We start from the raw sequence: 18,223 nt of genomic DNA, 5'->3' as shown, positions 1-18,223 counted from the left end.
AGAATCATTTAAGAGGCTAAATTACACCACAAGGGTTGACCCATTCACAGTCCTTGGGGGCACTGTCAGCTGCTTTGTAAAATGTTGCATTAAGACCACAAAAAGTCTACACGAAATAAATGTGAGCATTTGACCTAATGTTCATTCCCAAACACTCACTAGACTACGTGCAGTGCCAAGTTTGACGTTGTTTGGATTAGTAGGCCTAATGAATATATTGTTAAATATATCAGTAAAAGTATCACACATCCGCTCTACTACCCCTCTTACACAGCACACACTGCAAAAAATGAAATCTAACCAAGTGTTAATAATCTTATATTAAACATAGATCTCAATACAAATTTCAAGTTTTTGCCTGAAATTGCACTGTGCCTATTTAAAAGGGCATTGTCAAAATAACTGTGTGATGTACTTACACAGAGTTACAGAGGCTAGAATATAGTTTTTTCTTTCTGCCGGATTACAAGCATTTTTGAACTGACCACTGATCACAGCCCTCTGGGTCACTTGATATCCCTTAGAAACACAACTGAGCCCTAGCACCAGGTCTTGTGAGGCTGTGTGCAAAAGTAGATCAATATAGAATGAAAATATGAGTGCTTTAGACCATTATTTGCTAAGGTATGTTCATGTGTTTTGTAAAATGCCTATGTAAACTCCCCATAGGACTTTTTGTTATCCAAAATGCATACTGACACTCAAATGCTTACTGCACATGAACCCCTTTGTGTAGAAGCATAATCCTGGTCTCAAATGAAAGGTAACACTTTGAGGTTTCTTGTGGACTGTTTAGATTGTATGTCAGGTGTGATATATACTGACTACACAAAATATGGAATAATTACAAAAAAGTCTCTATTTTTGCATTTACTTTGTTGGTTCAATGAGTGTGTATAAGATAAACTATACATCTGTTACAAAAAAGTCTCTATTTTTGCATTTACTTTGTTGGTTCAATGAGTGTGTATAAGATAAACTATACATCTGTACAACTAGTATTGGATAATACAACATGAAGATTCAATTTCTATGGATTCTTGTGAATATTTCAGTACACTGCAGCCAGAAGTCAGGGTAGCACCAAAAGCGGAGAAGGGGAGAGGGGCATTTTGGATCAAATTTAATTGAGACATAATAAAATTAATCTGAAAATGTAAAGCACTATACAGATTGTACATGAAAAAAGTTGTCATTTTTGGATTCCCAAGAGCCAAAGCTTTGAAATGGTGTATAACATTACTATGCTACATAGCAATATGGTGCATACAATTGATTTAGAATGTTGGGGGGAGGTGGGGGAGGAGGGTAACCGCCCCGCCGGCGGGATATGAAAACTAACTGGTTCAAACTATCTATTTAGGGCCCGAGCACCGAAGTCTTCTTCTTCTTCTTCTTCTTCTTCTTCTTATTCTTCCCACCAAATTTCTGCGTCTAATTCAGCTTTAACCGTTTAACATAGAAACTTCGTTCAAACTTTGTAACGTAGGTCTTGAAAAGGACACTTGGGGAATGTACTGACCCCTGCTAAAATGGCACATAACTTGGGTGTCACAATTGATTACCAAGTAAATTTCTCAGATCATGTAGCGTCAGTCACAAAGCCATGTCAGTTTATCTTATACAATATTTGGAATATCTGGAGCTGGTTGCATAAAACTGTTTTAGACTAGTCTTTTTTCTTGTTATTTGTTTATTTGGTACTCCAGAATCAAATAGCCTATCCCTCAACACCATTAACCAATTGTCAAGACGAAACAAATTCATTTTGGTACTATTTCACAATCCAGAAAAATAGCATGTAGTAGCCTATGTGAAACTATAGCTGTATACAGAATGTTAGGAATGAAATTACTTTAGCCTACTAATTGCATTAGTTGTGCGATATAACCCCGCTCCCCTACTCCAGCAGACGTGGTCCAGAGGTGAATCCCCTAGCCGCCCCTCCTCCTTTCTCTTCTGTGTTCTGTGTTTGACCTTCTCAGCAGCAAGCACAGGCGCCTGCAAAGTAGGCTATATAGAGCTGTGCCCACTCTCCACACGGTGACATATGATTTACTTGACGTGCAAATGAGTGAAAACTGATTAGTGCAAATGAGCACTAAAAAATACTCCAATTTCCGGCTGCCCATACGAAAAACCGCCTTTGCCAAAAGATATCGTGGAGCTGTAGGCTTTCACTGTCCTGCGCCAGTGATTGTTGAATAGAAGGTCACCTAGCTTCTATAATAACTTGTACATTACTGAACCTGGGCGGACTGATTGACCGGTGGCGATGTTACATTTAATCATGTATTCATTTAGCAGGCACTTTTTATCCAAAGCGACTTATCTGTCAATTATGCTACCATTGCTCCACCACACCATGTTGTCGAACGCCTGCACTTTCAAGTTAATGACTGTTTTTGCCACCAGCTTCAGACCTTATCTGAAGAATAATAGAATATAGAATATACCACACAACTTTTTGTGCAGGCCATGGTTCTTTACATACTGGCCTATTGTAATGCATTGTTAGCTGGCATTCCTAAAGGTGTAATGAGAACATTACAGATGATTGAGAATGCCGTGGCATTCTTTCTTAGTTACTCTTCATTGGCTTTCTATAGCAACCAGAATTAAATTCATATCCCTCACTCTGGCCTATAGGACACTTACTGGATCTGCACTTTGCTATCTGAATTCCATGATCCAGCTGTACCTCCCCTCTCGCCCACTGCGGTCTGACGGATGTCTGTTGTCGGCCTTCCATCAATACTAAGGGGTCACAGTCAAGACTCTACTTGAAGGTATCTACATAAGAATGACATGACACTGTCATGAACACATGCCACTGTCATGACACATGAACCCTAACCCTAATTTGTCATGACAAAAACCGAATGACACTTAATGACAGAAGCGTTTATGTCATACATGTCAACATTAATGGTTTATAATGTTTATGACACATTCATGACAGTGTCATGTTACTCTTATGTAGATACCTCAAGTAAAGTGTAGCCCTATTTTCTTCCATGATTCCTCTTTGTTAGAATGATTTACCCAATGTTCTTCGTTGTAGTGATAGTTTTGGGATCTTTGGGATCAAAAAGCATCAAAATAATCTGTTTACCTTGCTAATTAATTTTCCGTTACTTGAGTCGTGGTTTGTATAAGTTTATGGTTATTGTTGTTATTCTGTTAATTGTAATTAGTCTATTATAACTAGGGCTGTCAAACGATAAAAAAAAAAAAATAATATCATATTTAATTCATCTAATATTTTTTATTTAATCGTGAAATAATTGTGATTAAACAAAAATGTTACCCCCTAAAGACTAAAGCTTCTTAAAGGGCATTTTAAATACACAATAAATCACCAAATTAATGAAATACCACAAAGGGTGTGTATTTGTGACACAACTGTTAAATAGCATCATAAACTACACACAGAACTATGAACTTTCAAAGAGAAAACTTGGGCCAGTAAAGAACCATTTGTGTATGGTATCAACAACAAAAAGTATTAGATGGATAAAGAAGGAGAGATGGAGAGAGAAGGACAGAGAATGTGTGTTTGGTGGTAGTGGTGGTGCTGTGTGTGTGTGTGTGGGGGGGGGGGGGGGCGTCTGGGTGAGAGAGAGGGAGAGAGATTCTCCCCTGTTTGCATTTAAGTGGGTCAATCTAAACCAGGAATGGTGCAGAACAGCACTTGTTTTCACCTATGGTTTACAGCTAACCTGACTCTCGCTAGATGAATTTCGTTCCACCTAGCTCCACTCATACATCTGGGATCGCTCCATTGGAGAGGTGTTTCAGAAGGCTGGGCCTTATCAAAAATCCTTGCATATGATTGGATAAGCCACTTGTCCGTCATTGACGTGCTACTTCAACCACTCACATCAAAGCCAAACCGTGGCGCTGATGACGCTTGCTTCCTCGATGCGAGCCGTTGTCTGAATCAAAACAGTCTCACAGTCGCTTCTCCGCTACGTCACATCTATGAAACTCCCGCCCTGCATCCTGATTGGCTCTACCATAGAATCTGGTGCCGAAATCACTCCTAACGGAAGCGATCCCAGATGGATGTGACTGGAGCTAGGCGAAATTCATCTGGCGAGAGTCAGGTTAGTTTACAGCAGCACTGTCCATCTAATTCAAATGTGTGATCCAATTAGCAATAAGGAAGTGATGTCATTCCAAATCGTCTTTTACATGCTTACATCCTTAAAAGTTTGGGCATTTAACGAGAGAGACAGAGAGGCTGGCGGCTGCAGGTTTTACAGCTTCCACTACGTCAGCCCCTCACAAAGGAAGTAGGTAAACAAAATGTGTTCATTGCGTAATGTTTTTTTTAAAGCGTTATGTATTTTAAAATGAATTGCGGTGATTAGCACATTCATTTTGACAGCCCTAATTATAATAATTGGTATTTTTGAAATTTAGGCCATATGACTTTACTAAACTGTTAATTTTAATGTGATGTTTATTGATGTCATTGTAAGTCACTTTGGACAAAAGTGTCTGCTAAGAACCATAAACATAAATATGGGTTAACGTGATTTGAAAATGATCACATTCTGTTTTTATTAACATTTAGGACAGCCAAAATGGTTCATGCATGTTTCTGTACTATATTGTCAGTTTATGTGCATTGCTTACTTTTCTTACATTTCGAATGATGGAAAACATCTCTGATGTTGGAATAATTGTGTCTGAAGGTTGATATACAGAACCAGGGAAAGACAGCACTGCAGGTGGCTGCCCATCAGGGACACATAGAGGTGGTGAAGGTCCTGCTGCAGGCCAACAGTGACATTGAGCTGAAAGATGATGATGGAGATGCTGCTCTACATTACACAGCCTTTGGGTAAATATATCATCAATGGTTATCCTCCGCAGGGGTTATTAATGTTCACTGCTGCAAATGAAAGTGATAAATGTTAGCAAAAGGAATATGATAGCATATTTTGTTATTTTGAGTTATCCCAAATCATTGATTCAAGCTGTTTGCAGCCTGAGATCCAGAAGCCAACATCTTTCATGGAGGGGGTCTATCGGTGCCCTTGACATGGGTAACATACATATCTGTGAGGGCAATAGGTTGTATGTTTACAAACTTCCCGGGGGAGACACCCCGAAACCCTGGTAATATGATTAGCATCACCACTCACAAAATACTATCAACGTCCCTGCTACCAGTCAATCAGAAATATGACCGTGTAATGAAAAAGGTTGGGAACCTCACAGAACGATACTAAAGATCACCTCGTTGAAGTCATACTAGGCTAGGCTAAATCAGAGCCTACATTTTTTATCAAGCTGGGGCCAGAGATGATGGCCTTTGGCGAACAGTTTAGGTCTACTCAAAATGAGTAAAACCAAATTTGGCGAAATCTCACACTTTTTTCCCTTTCCACTTTGCACAGTAATTTCATTAACTTCCAATCGGAGGAAAGAAAGACATGCAGTTTTCTTGTTTAATTAATTTGATAGTCTTATTATCGGCTAGGCTATAAGTATAAGTATATATACTCTTTTGATCCCGTGAGGGAAATTTGGTCTCTGCATTTATCCCAATCCGTGAATTAGTGAAACACACTCAGTACACAGTGAATATACAGTGCAGACCTCTCAAGTCTCATGCATTGAGCGTGAGACACACGCATTTCAATGACTTCACACGCTCACACGCCACACATGGCATTTCTCACTCCGAGAAATTATTAACTTGCCCGCACAGAAATTTCTAAGGGCTATATTTTACAAACGTGTCACACAAACGTTTACAAACGTTGCTGTCTGTGCGCTCATTCAGCTCAGAGAGCTGCTGTTCAGTTACTAACCTATCGGCCAATCAGAAAATAGGATTTCTCAACCAATCAGGAAATAGTTTTGTTTTGATGTGGGTCCGCAACGTGGAGACTGCTGGTCCGCGGAGTCGTGGAGTGAAATTAGGCCCGATGCTTCGTCTGATAATTTGCTGCGCAGATCAAGATACCGCGGACCGACAAAAAAAGAAAACAAACGTTTCTGGTATCGATGTCATTAAACATGCAGCCATACAATAAAGTGGTGGTATGAGCGTTCATTCAATGCAGGCATCTGCGCGAGAGAAACTGAAACTAATCGATAACGTTGGTATCAAAGCTCCGCTTCAACCTGTTGAATGCTATTTAATTGTTTAACGACACTTAATAGAACGTTGATTTTTGGAACTTCCATAGAAACAGAGCAGAGACTGTATAATACACTGTATGGCACTGAGTATTGTATAGTCAAATTTGAATATAACATGGCCAAAAGCTATTGTAGCCTTCTTTCTATCTGTTAAAGATCAACAGATCAGTGATTTACGCCTATCTACTCGCCAAAAAAGCTGGTATTGTGTTTCCTGAATCCTTACATTCAGGCATTCAAATTAAACTTCATTAAAAAACATGTATTTATTTTCTCCATTTTCTACCAATGTATGATGCTTGCATGAGGGAAACATCCCAAAACAATAGCACCCATAATTGTTGCTGTTTTGAGAAGTATTTATTGCATTGCATGTAAATGCAATGGACTATTATCGCTGTTCTTCTTAATTACAGTGCATGAAAATGCACTGTACTGTTCTTCCTAGGCTTCTTATTACAGTGCATGAAAATGCACTGTACTGTTCTTCCAAGTCATCTTCTTATTACAGTGCATGAAAATGCACTGTACTGTTCTTCCTAGGCTTCTTATTCTTATGATTCTTCTTATTCTTATTAGAGTGCATGAAAATGCACTCTACTGTTCTTCCTAGGCTTCTTCTTCTTATTCTTATTACAGTGCATGAAAATGCACTGTACTGTTCTTCCTAGGCTTCTTCTTCTTATTATTATTATTATAGTGCATGAAAATGCACTATATTGTTCTTCCAAGTCTTCTTATTACAGTGCATGAAAATGCACTGTACTGTTCTTCCTAGGCAACAACTTCTTCTTATTACAGTGCATGAAAATGCACTGTACTGTTCTTCCTAGGCTTCTTCTTCTTCTTCTTCTTCTTCTTCTTCTTATTAGAGTGCATGAAAATGCACTCTACTGTTCTTCCTAGGCTTCTTCTTCTTATTACAGTGCATGAAAATGCACTGTACTGTTATTCCAAGGCATTTTATTACAGTGCATGAAAATGCACTGTACTGTTATTCCAAGGCATTTTATTACAGTGCATGAAAATGCACTGTACTGTTCTTCCTAGGCTTCTTCTTATTCTTCTTCTTCTTCTAACGCATTTAATGCAGCTTCAACCGTTTAACGTAGAAACTTCATTCAAACTTTGTTACGTAGGTCTTACTTGGGATAAGAGTGCTATGTATTTTTCATCTTTGTAACTTTTATACTTTTTAAACTATTAATTAAAAACTATCAAAATTTCCCCATTGACTTAACATTGCCCTTTATGACATCACAGCAATTAGAATCCTGTGGCAGGTGTTCGGGCCACCTGGATCAACTGCCACTTTCAGGCTTTAAGCATACAAACTGGCCCTATTAAGACTACACATCCTGTTCAACTGCTTCCTCTGCCAAAAACTGTTTCAAAATAAAAGTCCTCACTACAATATTTCACTGTTAAACAATTTAACCCTTTAAACTACTGAACTTTTTAACTGTTCAGCCATTGTAACTGTTACTTGTCATCAACTATGACTCCTACCCACTGTAGCTAGTTAGCATGGTTAACATAGTTAGCATGCTAGCATGTTAGCATGCTAGCATGTTAACATGCTAGTTAGCATTTTTTGCAAAACTGCTAAAAATGATTAGCTAAGTTAGCTAAGTCACATGGTTAGCATAGTTAGCATGCTAGCATGCTAACATGCTAGTTAGCATTTTTTGCAAAACTGCTAAAAATGATTAGCTAAGTTAGCTAAGTCACATGGTTAGCATAGTTAGCATGCTAGCATGTTAGCATGCTAGTTAGCATTTTTTGCAAAACTGCTAAAAATGATTAGCTAAGTTAGCTAAGTCATATGGTTAGCATAGTTAGCATGCTAGCATGTTAGCATGCTAGTTAGCATTTTTTGCAAAACTGCTAAAAATGATTAGCTAAGTTAGCTAAGTCACATGGTTAGCATAGTTAGCATGCTAGCATGTTAGCATGCTAGTTAGCATTTTTTGCAAAACTGCTAAAAATGATTAGCTAAGTTAGCTAAGTCACATGGTTAGCATAGTTAGCATGCTAGCATGCTAGTTAGCATTTTTTGCAAAACTGCTAAAAATGATTAGCTAAGTTAGCTAAGTCACATGGTTAGCATAGTTAGCATACTAGCATGTTAGCATGCTAGTTAGCATTTTTAGCAAAACTGTTAAAAATGATTAGCTAAGTTAGCTAAGTAACATGATTAACATAGTTAGCATGCTAGTATATTAGCATGCTAGTTAGCATAGTAACTTGGTTAACATTATTATCTTTGTTAACATAGTTAGCATAACTACTAGCAAACATTAGAGCCATTCCAACTGTCAGTTATCGTCAACTATCTACCTAAATAATTTAACCATTTAAACTATCCACCTATTGAACTGTTCAGTCATTCCAACTATATTAAACCTCATCTACTTAGCAACCAATATAGTTTGTTTTTACTCTGTATGATATTTTACATCATATTTTTTGCATTTTCATGCACTGTATTTCCTTCAGGAAATGCTTTTCTAGTTATTCTTCTTCTTCTAACGCACTTAATGCAGCTTCAACCGTTTAACGTAGAAACTTCATTCAAACTATGTTACGTAGGTCTTACTTAGGACATGGGTGCTATGTATTTTTCATCTTTGTAACTTTTATACTTTTTAAACTATTAATTAAAAACTAATCAAAATTTCCCCATAGACTTAACATGGGCTGATGACATCACAATAGAGCCGTTAAGCAATTAGAATCCTATGGCAGGTGTTCGGGCCACCTGTTTCAACTGCCAGTCTCAGGCTTTAAGCATACAAACTGGCCCTATTAAGACTACACATCCTGTTCAACTGCTTCCTCTGCCAGAAACTGTTTCAAAATAAAAGTCCTCACTACAATATTTCACTGTTAAACAATTTAACCCTTTAAACTACTGAACTTTTTAACTGTTCAGCCATTGTAACTGTTACTTGTCATCAACTATGACTCCTACCCACTGTAGCTAGTTAGCATGGTTAGCATAGTTAGCATGCTAGCGTGTTAGCATGCTAGTTAGCATTTTTAGCAAAACTGCTAAAAATAATTAGCTAAGTTAACTAAGTAACGTGGTTAGCATATTAGCATGCTAGCATGTTAGCATGCTAGTTAGCATAGTTAGCAAAACTGTTAAAAATGATTAGCTAAGTTACCTAAGTAACATGGTTAGCATAGTTAACATGCTAGCATGTTAGCATGCTAATTAGCATTTTTAGCAAAACTGCTAAAAATAATTAGCTAAGTTAACTAAGTAACGTGGTTAGCATAGTTAGCATGCTAGCATAGTTAGCATGCTAGCATGTTAGCATGCTAGTTAGCATAGTTAGCAAAACTGTTAAAAATGATTAGCTAAGTTAGCTAAGTAACATGGTTAGCATAGTTAACATGCTAGCAAGTTAGCATGCTAGTTAGCATTTTTAACAAAACTGTTAAAAACGATTAGCTAAGTTAGCTAAGTAATGTGGTTAGCATAGTTAGCATGCTAGCGTGTTAGCATGCTAGTTAGCATTTTTAGCAAAACTACTAAAAATGATTAGCTAAGTTACATAAGTAACATGGTTAACATAGTTAGCATGTTAGCATGCTAGTCAGCATTTTTAACAAAACTGCTAAAAATGATTAGCTAAGTAACATAGTTAGCATGTTAGTTAGCATAACTACTAAATATGAAAACATTAGCTAAGTTAACTAAGTTAAGTAACTTGGTTAACATTATCTTTGATAATATAGTTAGCATAACTGCTAGCAAACATTAGAGCCATTCCAACTGTCAGTTATCGTCAATTATCTACCTAAATAATTTAACCATTTAAATTATCCATCTATTTAACCGTTCAATCATTCCAACTATATTAAACCTTATCTACCAAGCAAATCATTTAACTATATAAACTATCCACCTATTTAACTGTTCAGTCATTCCAACTATATTAAACCTCGTCTACCTAGCAACCAATATAGTTTGTTTTTACTCTGTATGATATTTTACATCATATTTTTTGCATTTTCATGCACTGTATTTCCTTCAGGAAATGCTTTTCTAGTTACAGTGCATGAAAATGCACTGTACTGTTATTCCAAGGCATTTTATTATTATTACAGTGCATGAAAATGCACTGTACTGTTATTCCAAGGCATTTTATTATTATTACAGTGCATGAAAATGCACTGTACTGTTATTCCAAGGCATTTTATTACAGTGCATGAAAATGCACTGTACTGTTATTCCAAGGCATTTTATTATTATTACAGTGCATGAAAATGCACTGTACTGTTCTTCCTAGGCTTCTTCTTATTCTTCTTCTTCTTCTAACGCATTTAATGCAGCTTCAACCGTTTAACGTAGAAACTTCATTCAAACTTTGTTACGTAGGTCTTACTTGGGATAAGAGTGCTATGTATTTTTCATCTTTGTAACTTTTATACTTTTTAAACTATTAATTAAAAACTATCAAAATTTCCCCATTGACTTAACATTGCCCTTTATGACATCACAGCAATTAGAATCCTGTGGCAGGTGTTCGGGCCACCTGGATCAACTGCCACTTTCAGGCTTTAAGCATACAAACTGGCCCTATTAAGACTACACATCCTGTTCAACTGCTTCCTCTGCCAAAAACTGTTTCAAAATAAAAGTCCTCACTACAATATTTCACTGTTAAACAATTTAAGCCTTTAAACTACTGAACTTTTTAACTGTTCAGCCATTGTAACTGTTACTTGTCATCAACTATGACTCCTACCCACTGTAGCTAGTTAGCTAAGTTAGCTAAGTAACTTGGTTAACATAGTTAGCATGCTAGCATGTTAGCATGCTAGTTAGCATTTTTAGCAAAACTGCTAAAAACCATTAGCTAAGTTAGCTAAGTCACATGGTTAGCATAGTTAGCATGCTAGCATGTTAGCATGCTAGTTAGCATTTTTAGCAAAACTGCTAAAAATGATTAGCTAAGTTAGCTAAGTCACATGGTTAGCATAGTTAGCATGCTAACATGTTAGCATGCTAGTTAGCATTTTTAGCAAAACTGCTAAAAATGATTAGCTAAGTTAGCTAAGTCACATGGTTAGCATAGTTAGCATGCTAGCATGTTAGCATGCTAGTTAGCATTTTTTACAAAACTGCTAAAAATGATTAGCTAAGTTAGCTAAGTCACATGGTTAGCATAGTTAGCATGCTAGCATTGCTAACATGCTAGTTAGCATAACTACTAAAAATGAAAACATTAGCTAAGTCAAAGTCAAAGTCAAAGTCAAAGTCAGCTTTATTGTCAATTTCTTCACATGTTCCAGACATACAAAGAGATCGAAATTACGTTTCTCACTATCCCACGGTGGAGACAAGACATATTTTACCAATATTTTTTTTACCATATATATTTTACCAAAAGCTAAGTTAACTAAGTTAAGTATTATCCACCTATTTAACCGTTCAATCATTCCAACTATATTAAACCTTATCTACCAAGCAAATCATTTAACTGTATAAACTATCCACCTATTTAACTGTTCAGTCATTCCAACTATATTAAACCTCATCTACCTAGCAACCAATATAGTTTATATAGTATATATTTTTTGCATTTTCATGCACTGTATTTCCTTCAGGAAATGCTTTTCTAGTTACAGTGCATGAAAATGCACTGTACTGTTCTTCCTAGGCTTCTTATTCTTCTTCTTCTAACGCAATTAATGCAGCTTCAACCGCTTAACGTAGAAACTTCATTCAAACTATGTTACGTAGGTCTTACTTAGGACATGGGTGCTTTGTATTTTTCAGCTTTGTAACTTTTATACTTTTTAAACTATTAATTAAAAACTGTTCAAAATTTCCCCATAGACTTAACATGGGCTGATGACATCACAATAGAGCCGTTAAGCAATTAGAATCCTATGGCAGGTGTTCGGGCCAGCTGCATCAACTGCCAGTCTCAGGCTTTAAGCATACAAACTGGCCCTATTAAGACTACACATCCTGTCCAACTGCTTCCTCTGCCAAAAACTGTTTCAAAATAAAAGTCCTCACTACAATATTTCACTGTTAAACAATTTAACCCTTTAAACTACTGAACTTTTATCTGTTCAGCCATTGTAACTGTTACTTGTCATCAACTATGACTCCTACCCACTGTAGCTAGTTAGCTAAGATAGCTAAGTAACTTGGTTAGCATAGTTAGCATGTTAGCATGCTAGTTAGCATGCTAGTTAGCATTTTTAGCAAAACTGTTAAAAACGATTAGCTAAGTTAGCTAAGTCACATGGTTAGCATAGTTAGCATGCTAACATGTTAGCATGCTAGTTAGCATTTTTTGCAAAACTGCTAAAAATGATTAGCTAAGTTAGCTAAGTCATATGGTTAGCATAGTTAGCATGCTAGCATGTTAGCATGTTAGTTAGCATTTTTTAGCAAAACTGCTAAAAATGATTAGCTAAGTTAGCTAAGTCACATGGTTAGCATGTTAGCATGCTAGCATGTTAGCATGCTAGTTAGCATTACTATTAAAAATGATAAGCGAAGTTAGCTAAGTCACATGGTTAACATAATTAGCATGTTAGCATGTTAATTAGCATAGTTATCATAACTAATAAAAATTATTAGCTAGGTTAGCTAAGTCATATGGTTAGCATAGTTAACATTTTAATATTGTTAGCATGCTAGTTAGCATAGTTACTTGGTTACCATTATTATCTTTAACATAGTTAGCATAACTACTAGCAAACATTGGAGCCATTCCAACTGTTAGTTATCGTCAACTATCTGCCTAAATAATTTAACCATTTCAATTATCAACCTATTTAACTGTTCAGTCATTCCAACTATAGTAAACCTTATCTACCAAGCAAATAATTTAACCATATGAACTCATCATATTTTTGCATTTTCATGCACTGTATTTCCTTCAGGAAATGCTTTTCTAGTTATTATTATTATTATTATTCTTCTTCTAACGCACTTAATGCAGCTTCAACCGTTTAACGTAGAAACTTCATTCAAACTATGTTACGTAGGTCTTAATTAGGACATGTGAGCTTTGTATTTTTCAACTTTGTAACTTTTATACTTTTTAAACTATTAATTAAAAACTAATCAAAATTTCCCCATTGACTTAACATTATGATTATGACATCACAATACGGCCGTTAAGCAATTAGAATCCTATGGCAGGTGTTCGGGCCACCTGTTTCAACTGCCAGTCTCAGGCTTTAAGCATACAAACTGGCCCTATTAAGACTACACATCCTGTTCAACTGCTTCCTCTGCCAAAAACTGTTTCAAAATAAAAGTCCTCACTACAATATTTCACTGTTAAACAATTTAACCCTTTAAACTACTGAACTTTTATCTGTTCAGCCATTGTAACTGTTACTTGTCATCAACTATGACTCCTACCCACTGTAGCTAGTTAGCTAAGATAGCTAAGTAACTTGGTTAGCATAGTTAGCATGCTAGCATGTTAGCATGCTAGTTAGCATGCTAGTTAGCATTTTTAGCAAAACTGTTAAAAATGATTAGCTAAGTTAGCTAAGTCACATGGTTAGCATAGTTAGCATGCTAACATGTTAGCATGCTAGTTAGCATTTTTTAGCAAAACTGCTAAAAATGATTAGCTAGGTTAGCTAAGTCACATGGTTAGCATAGTTAGCATGCTAACATGTTAGCATGCTAGTTAGCATTTTTTATAAAACTGCTAAAAATGATTAGCTAAGTTAGCTAAGTCACATGGTTAGCATAGTTAGCATGCTAGCATGTTAGCATGCTAGTTAGCATGCTAGTTAGCATTTTTAGCAAAACTGTTAAAAATGATTAGCTAAGTTAGCTAAGTCACATGGTTAGCATAGTTAGCATGCTAACATGTTAGCATGCTAGTTAGCATTTTTAGGAAAACTACTAAAAATGATTAGCTAAGTTAGCTAAGTAACATGGTTAACATAGTTAGCATGTTAGCATTGCTAACATGCTAGTTAGCATAACTACTAAAAATGAAAACATTAGCTAAGTTAACTAAGTTAAGTATTATCCACCTATTTAACCGTTCTATCATTCCAACTATATTAAACCTTATGTACCAAGCAAATCATTTAACCATATAAACTATCCACCTATTTAACTGTTCAGTCACTCCAACTATATTAAACCTCATCTACCTAGCAACCAATATAGTTTGTTTTTACTCTGTATGATATTTTACATCATATTTTTTGCATTTTCATGCACTGTATTTCCTTCAGGAAATGCTTTTCTAGTTATTATTATTCTTCTTCTAACGCACTTAATGCAGCTTCAACCGTTTAACGTAGAAACTTCATTCAAACTATGTTACGTAGGTCTTAATTAGGACATGTGAGCTTTGTATTTTTCAACTTTGTAACTTTTATACTTTTTAAACTATTAATTAAAAACTAATCAAAATTTCCCCATTGACTTAACATTATGATTATGACATCACAATACGGCCGTTAAGCAATTAGAATCCTATGGCAGGTGTTCGGGCCACCTGTTTCAACTGCCAGTCTCAGGCTTTAAGCATACAAACTGGCCCTATTAAGACTACACATCCTGTTCAACTGCTTCCTCTGCCAAAAACTGTTTCAAAATAAAAGTCCTCACTACAATATTTCACTGTTAAACAATTTAACCCTTTAAACTACTGAACTTTTTAACTGTTCAGCCATTGTAACTGTTACTTGTCATCAACTATGACTCCTACCCACTGTAGCTAGTTAGCATGGTTAGCATAGTTAGCATGCTAGCATGTTAGCATGCTAGCATGTTAGCATGCTAGTTAGCATTTTTTACAAAACTGCTAAAAATGATTAGCTAAGTTAGCTAAGTCACATGGTTAGCATAGTTAGCATGCTAACATGTTAGCATGCTAGTTAGCATTTTTTACAAAACTGCTAAAAATGATTAGCTAAGTTAGCTAAGTCACATGGTTAGCATAGTTAGCATGCTAGCATGTTAGCATGCTAGTTAGCATTTTTTACAAAACTGCTAAAAATGATTAGCTAAGTTAGCTAAGTCACATGGTTAGCATAGTTAGCATGCTAACATGTTAGCATGCTAGTTAGCATTTTTTGCAAAACTGCTAAAAATGATTAGCTAAGTTAGCTAAGTCATATGGTTAGCATAGTTAGCATGCTAGCATGTTAGCATGCTAGTTAGCATTTTTTAGCAAAACTGCTAAAAATGATTAGCTAAGTTAGCTAAGTCACATGGTTAGCATGTTAGCATGCTAGCATGTTAGCATGCTAGTTAGCATTACTATTAAAAATGATAAGCGAAGTTAGCTAAGTCACATGGTTAACATAATTAGCATGTTAGCATGTTAATTAGCATAGTTATCATAACTAATAAAAATTATTAGCTAGGTTAGCTAAGTCATATGGTTAGCATAGTTAACATTTTAATATTGTTAGCATGCTAGTTAGCATAGTTACTTGGTTACCATTATTATCTTTAACATAGTTAGCATAACTACTAGGAAACATTGGAGCCATTCCAACTGTTAGTTATCGTCAACTATCTGCCTAAATAATTTAACCATTTCAATTATCAACCTATTTAACTGTTCAGTCATTCCAACTATAGTAAACCTTATCTACCAAGCAAATAATTTAACCATATGAACTCATCATATTTTTGCATTTTCATGCACTGTATTTCCTTCAGGAAATGCTTTTCTAGTTATTATTATTCTTCTTCTAACGCGCTTAATACAGCTTCAACCGTTTAACGTAGAAACTTCATCCAAACTGCGTTGCGTAGGTCTTAATTATGACATGGGTGCTATGTATTTTTCATCTTTGTAACTTTTCTACTTTTTAAACTATTAATTAAAAACTAATCAAAATTTCCCCATTGACTTAACATTATGATTATGACATCACAATACGGCCGTTAAGCAATTAGAATCCTATGGCAGGTGTTCGGGCCACCTGTTTCAACTGCCAGTCTCAGGCTTTAAGCATACAAACTGGCCCTATTAAGACTACACATCCTGTTCAACTGCTTCCTCTGCCAAAACTGTTTCAAAATAAAAGTCCTCACTACAATATTTCACTGTTAAACAATTTAACCCTTTAAACTACTGAACTTTTTAACTGTTCAGCCATTATAACTGTTACTTGTCATCAACTATGACTCCTACCCACTGTAGCTAGTTAGCATGGTTAGCATGCTAGCATGTTAACATGCTAGTTAGCATTTTTTATAAAACTACTAAAAATGATTAGCTAAGTTAGCTAAGTCACATGGTTAGCATAGTTAGCATGTTAGCATGCTAATTAGCATTTTTTATAAAACTGCTAAAAATGATTAGCTAAGTTAGCTAAGTCACATGGTTAACATAGTTAGCATGCTAGCATGTTAGCATGCTAGTTAGCATAGTTAGCATTACTGTTAAAAATGATTAGCGAAGTTAGCTAAGTCACATGGTTAAGATAATTAGCATGTTAGCATGCTAATTAGCATAGTTATCATAACTAATAAAAATTATTAGCTAAGTTAGCTAAGTCACATGGTTAACATAGTTAGCATGCTAACATGTTAGCATGCTAGTTAGCATTTTTTATAAAACTGCTAAAAATGATTAGCTAAGTTAGCTAAGTCACATGGTTAACATAGTTAGCATGCTAGCATGTTAGCATGCTAGTTAGCATAGTTAGCATTACTGTTAAAAATGATTAGCGAAGTTAGCTAAGTCACATGGCTAAGATAATTAGCATGTTAGCATGCTAATTAGCATAGTTATCATAACTAATAAAAATTATTAGCTAAGTTAGCTTAGTCACATGGTTAACATAGTTAGCATGCTAACATGTTAGCATGCTAGTTAGCATTTTTTATAAAACTGCTAAAAATTATTAGCTAAGTTAGCTAAGTCACGTGGTGAACATAGTTAGCATGCTAGCATGTTAACATGCTAGTTAGCATAGTTAGCATAACTGTTAAAAATGATTAGTGAAGTTAGCTAAGTCACATGGTTAACACAATTATCATGTTAACATGCTAGTTAGCATAGTTAACATAACTAATAAAAATTATTAGCTAGGTTAGCTAAGTCATATGGTTAGCATAGTTTACATTTTAACATTGTTAACATGCTACTTAGCATAGTAACTTGGTTAACATTATTATCTTTGTTAACATAGTTAGCATAACTACTAGCAAACATTGGAGCCATTCCAACTGTTAGTTATCGTCAACTATCTGCCTAAATAATTTAACCATTTCAATTATCAACCTATTTAACTGTTCAGTCATTCCAACTATATTAAATATGATTATGACATCACAATACGGCCGTTAAGCAATTAGAATCCTATGGCAGGTGTTCGGGCCAGCTGCATCAACTGCCAGTCTCAGGCTTTAAGCATACAAACTGGCCCTATTAAGCATATTAACATGCTAGTTAGCATTTTTAGCAAAACTGCTAAAAATTATTAGCTAAGTTAGCTAAGTAGTATGGTTAACATAGTTAGCATGCTAACATGTTAGTTAGCATAGTTAGCATAACTGCTAAAAATGATTAGCTAGGTCAGCTAAGTATCATGGTTAATATAGTTAGCATGTTATCATGCTAATTAGAATAGTTAGCATACCTACTAAAATGATTAGCTAAGTTAGCTAAGTCACATGGTTAGCATACTTAACATGTTAGCATGCTAGTTAGCATACCTACTAAATATGAAAACATTAGCTAAGTTAACTAAGTTAAGTAACTTGGTTAACATTATTATCTTTGATAACATAGTTAGCATAACTGCTAGCAACCTGTCAACCATACATCTCTGACAATGTTGCTAGCAACATACTAACATACATTCTTACAAACATGTAATCTGTGCACATACCATTTAACCATACTGAGACTTATCTGAGATCTACACTGAGACATTCTGAGAACTATACGAAGGACTATACTCACTAACTATATGGAACATGTATACCTGTGAATCATATGTCAACCATTCATACCTTTGAATCATTCCTGTGCTGTAACATCTGTGAAACATAGCTGTGCTGTTAGACCTCTCTTTTTAGACC

At 35.5% G+C, this 18,223-nt stretch overlaps 1 protein-coding gene across 5 annotated transcripts in view; it reads left to right on the top strand.

Annotated features, from left to right (window-relative positions):
- The window catches only part of mib2 (MIB E3 ubiquitin protein ligase 2), a 266,147-nt gene that overhangs the window by 125,667 nt on the left and 122,257 nt on the right, over window positions 1-18,223 (top strand). For all 5 annotated transcript variants that reach the window (XM_076276716.1, XM_076276717.1, XM_076276715.1 and 2 more), the window contains one exon: window positions 4,704-4,852. In XM_076276716.1, coding sequence (XP_076132831.1) covers window positions 4,704-4,852 — 149 coding nt within the window. The remainder of the gene's footprint in view (window positions 1-4,703; window positions 4,853-18,223) is intronic.

Source organism: Alosa pseudoharengus, unplaced genomic scaffold (genome assembly GCF_046254945.1).
Source record: "Alosa pseudoharengus isolate Yale_2024_CS ecotype anadromous, Long Island Sound unplaced genomic scaffold, YU_APseudo_1.1 YU_APseudo_1.1_scf_9, whole genome shotgun sequence".
NCBI classification, from domain to species: Eukaryota; Metazoa; Chordata; class Actinopteri; order Clupeiformes; family Clupeidae; genus Alosa; species Alosa pseudoharengus.
This window is presented reverse-complemented; position numbering and strand designations above follow the sequence as displayed.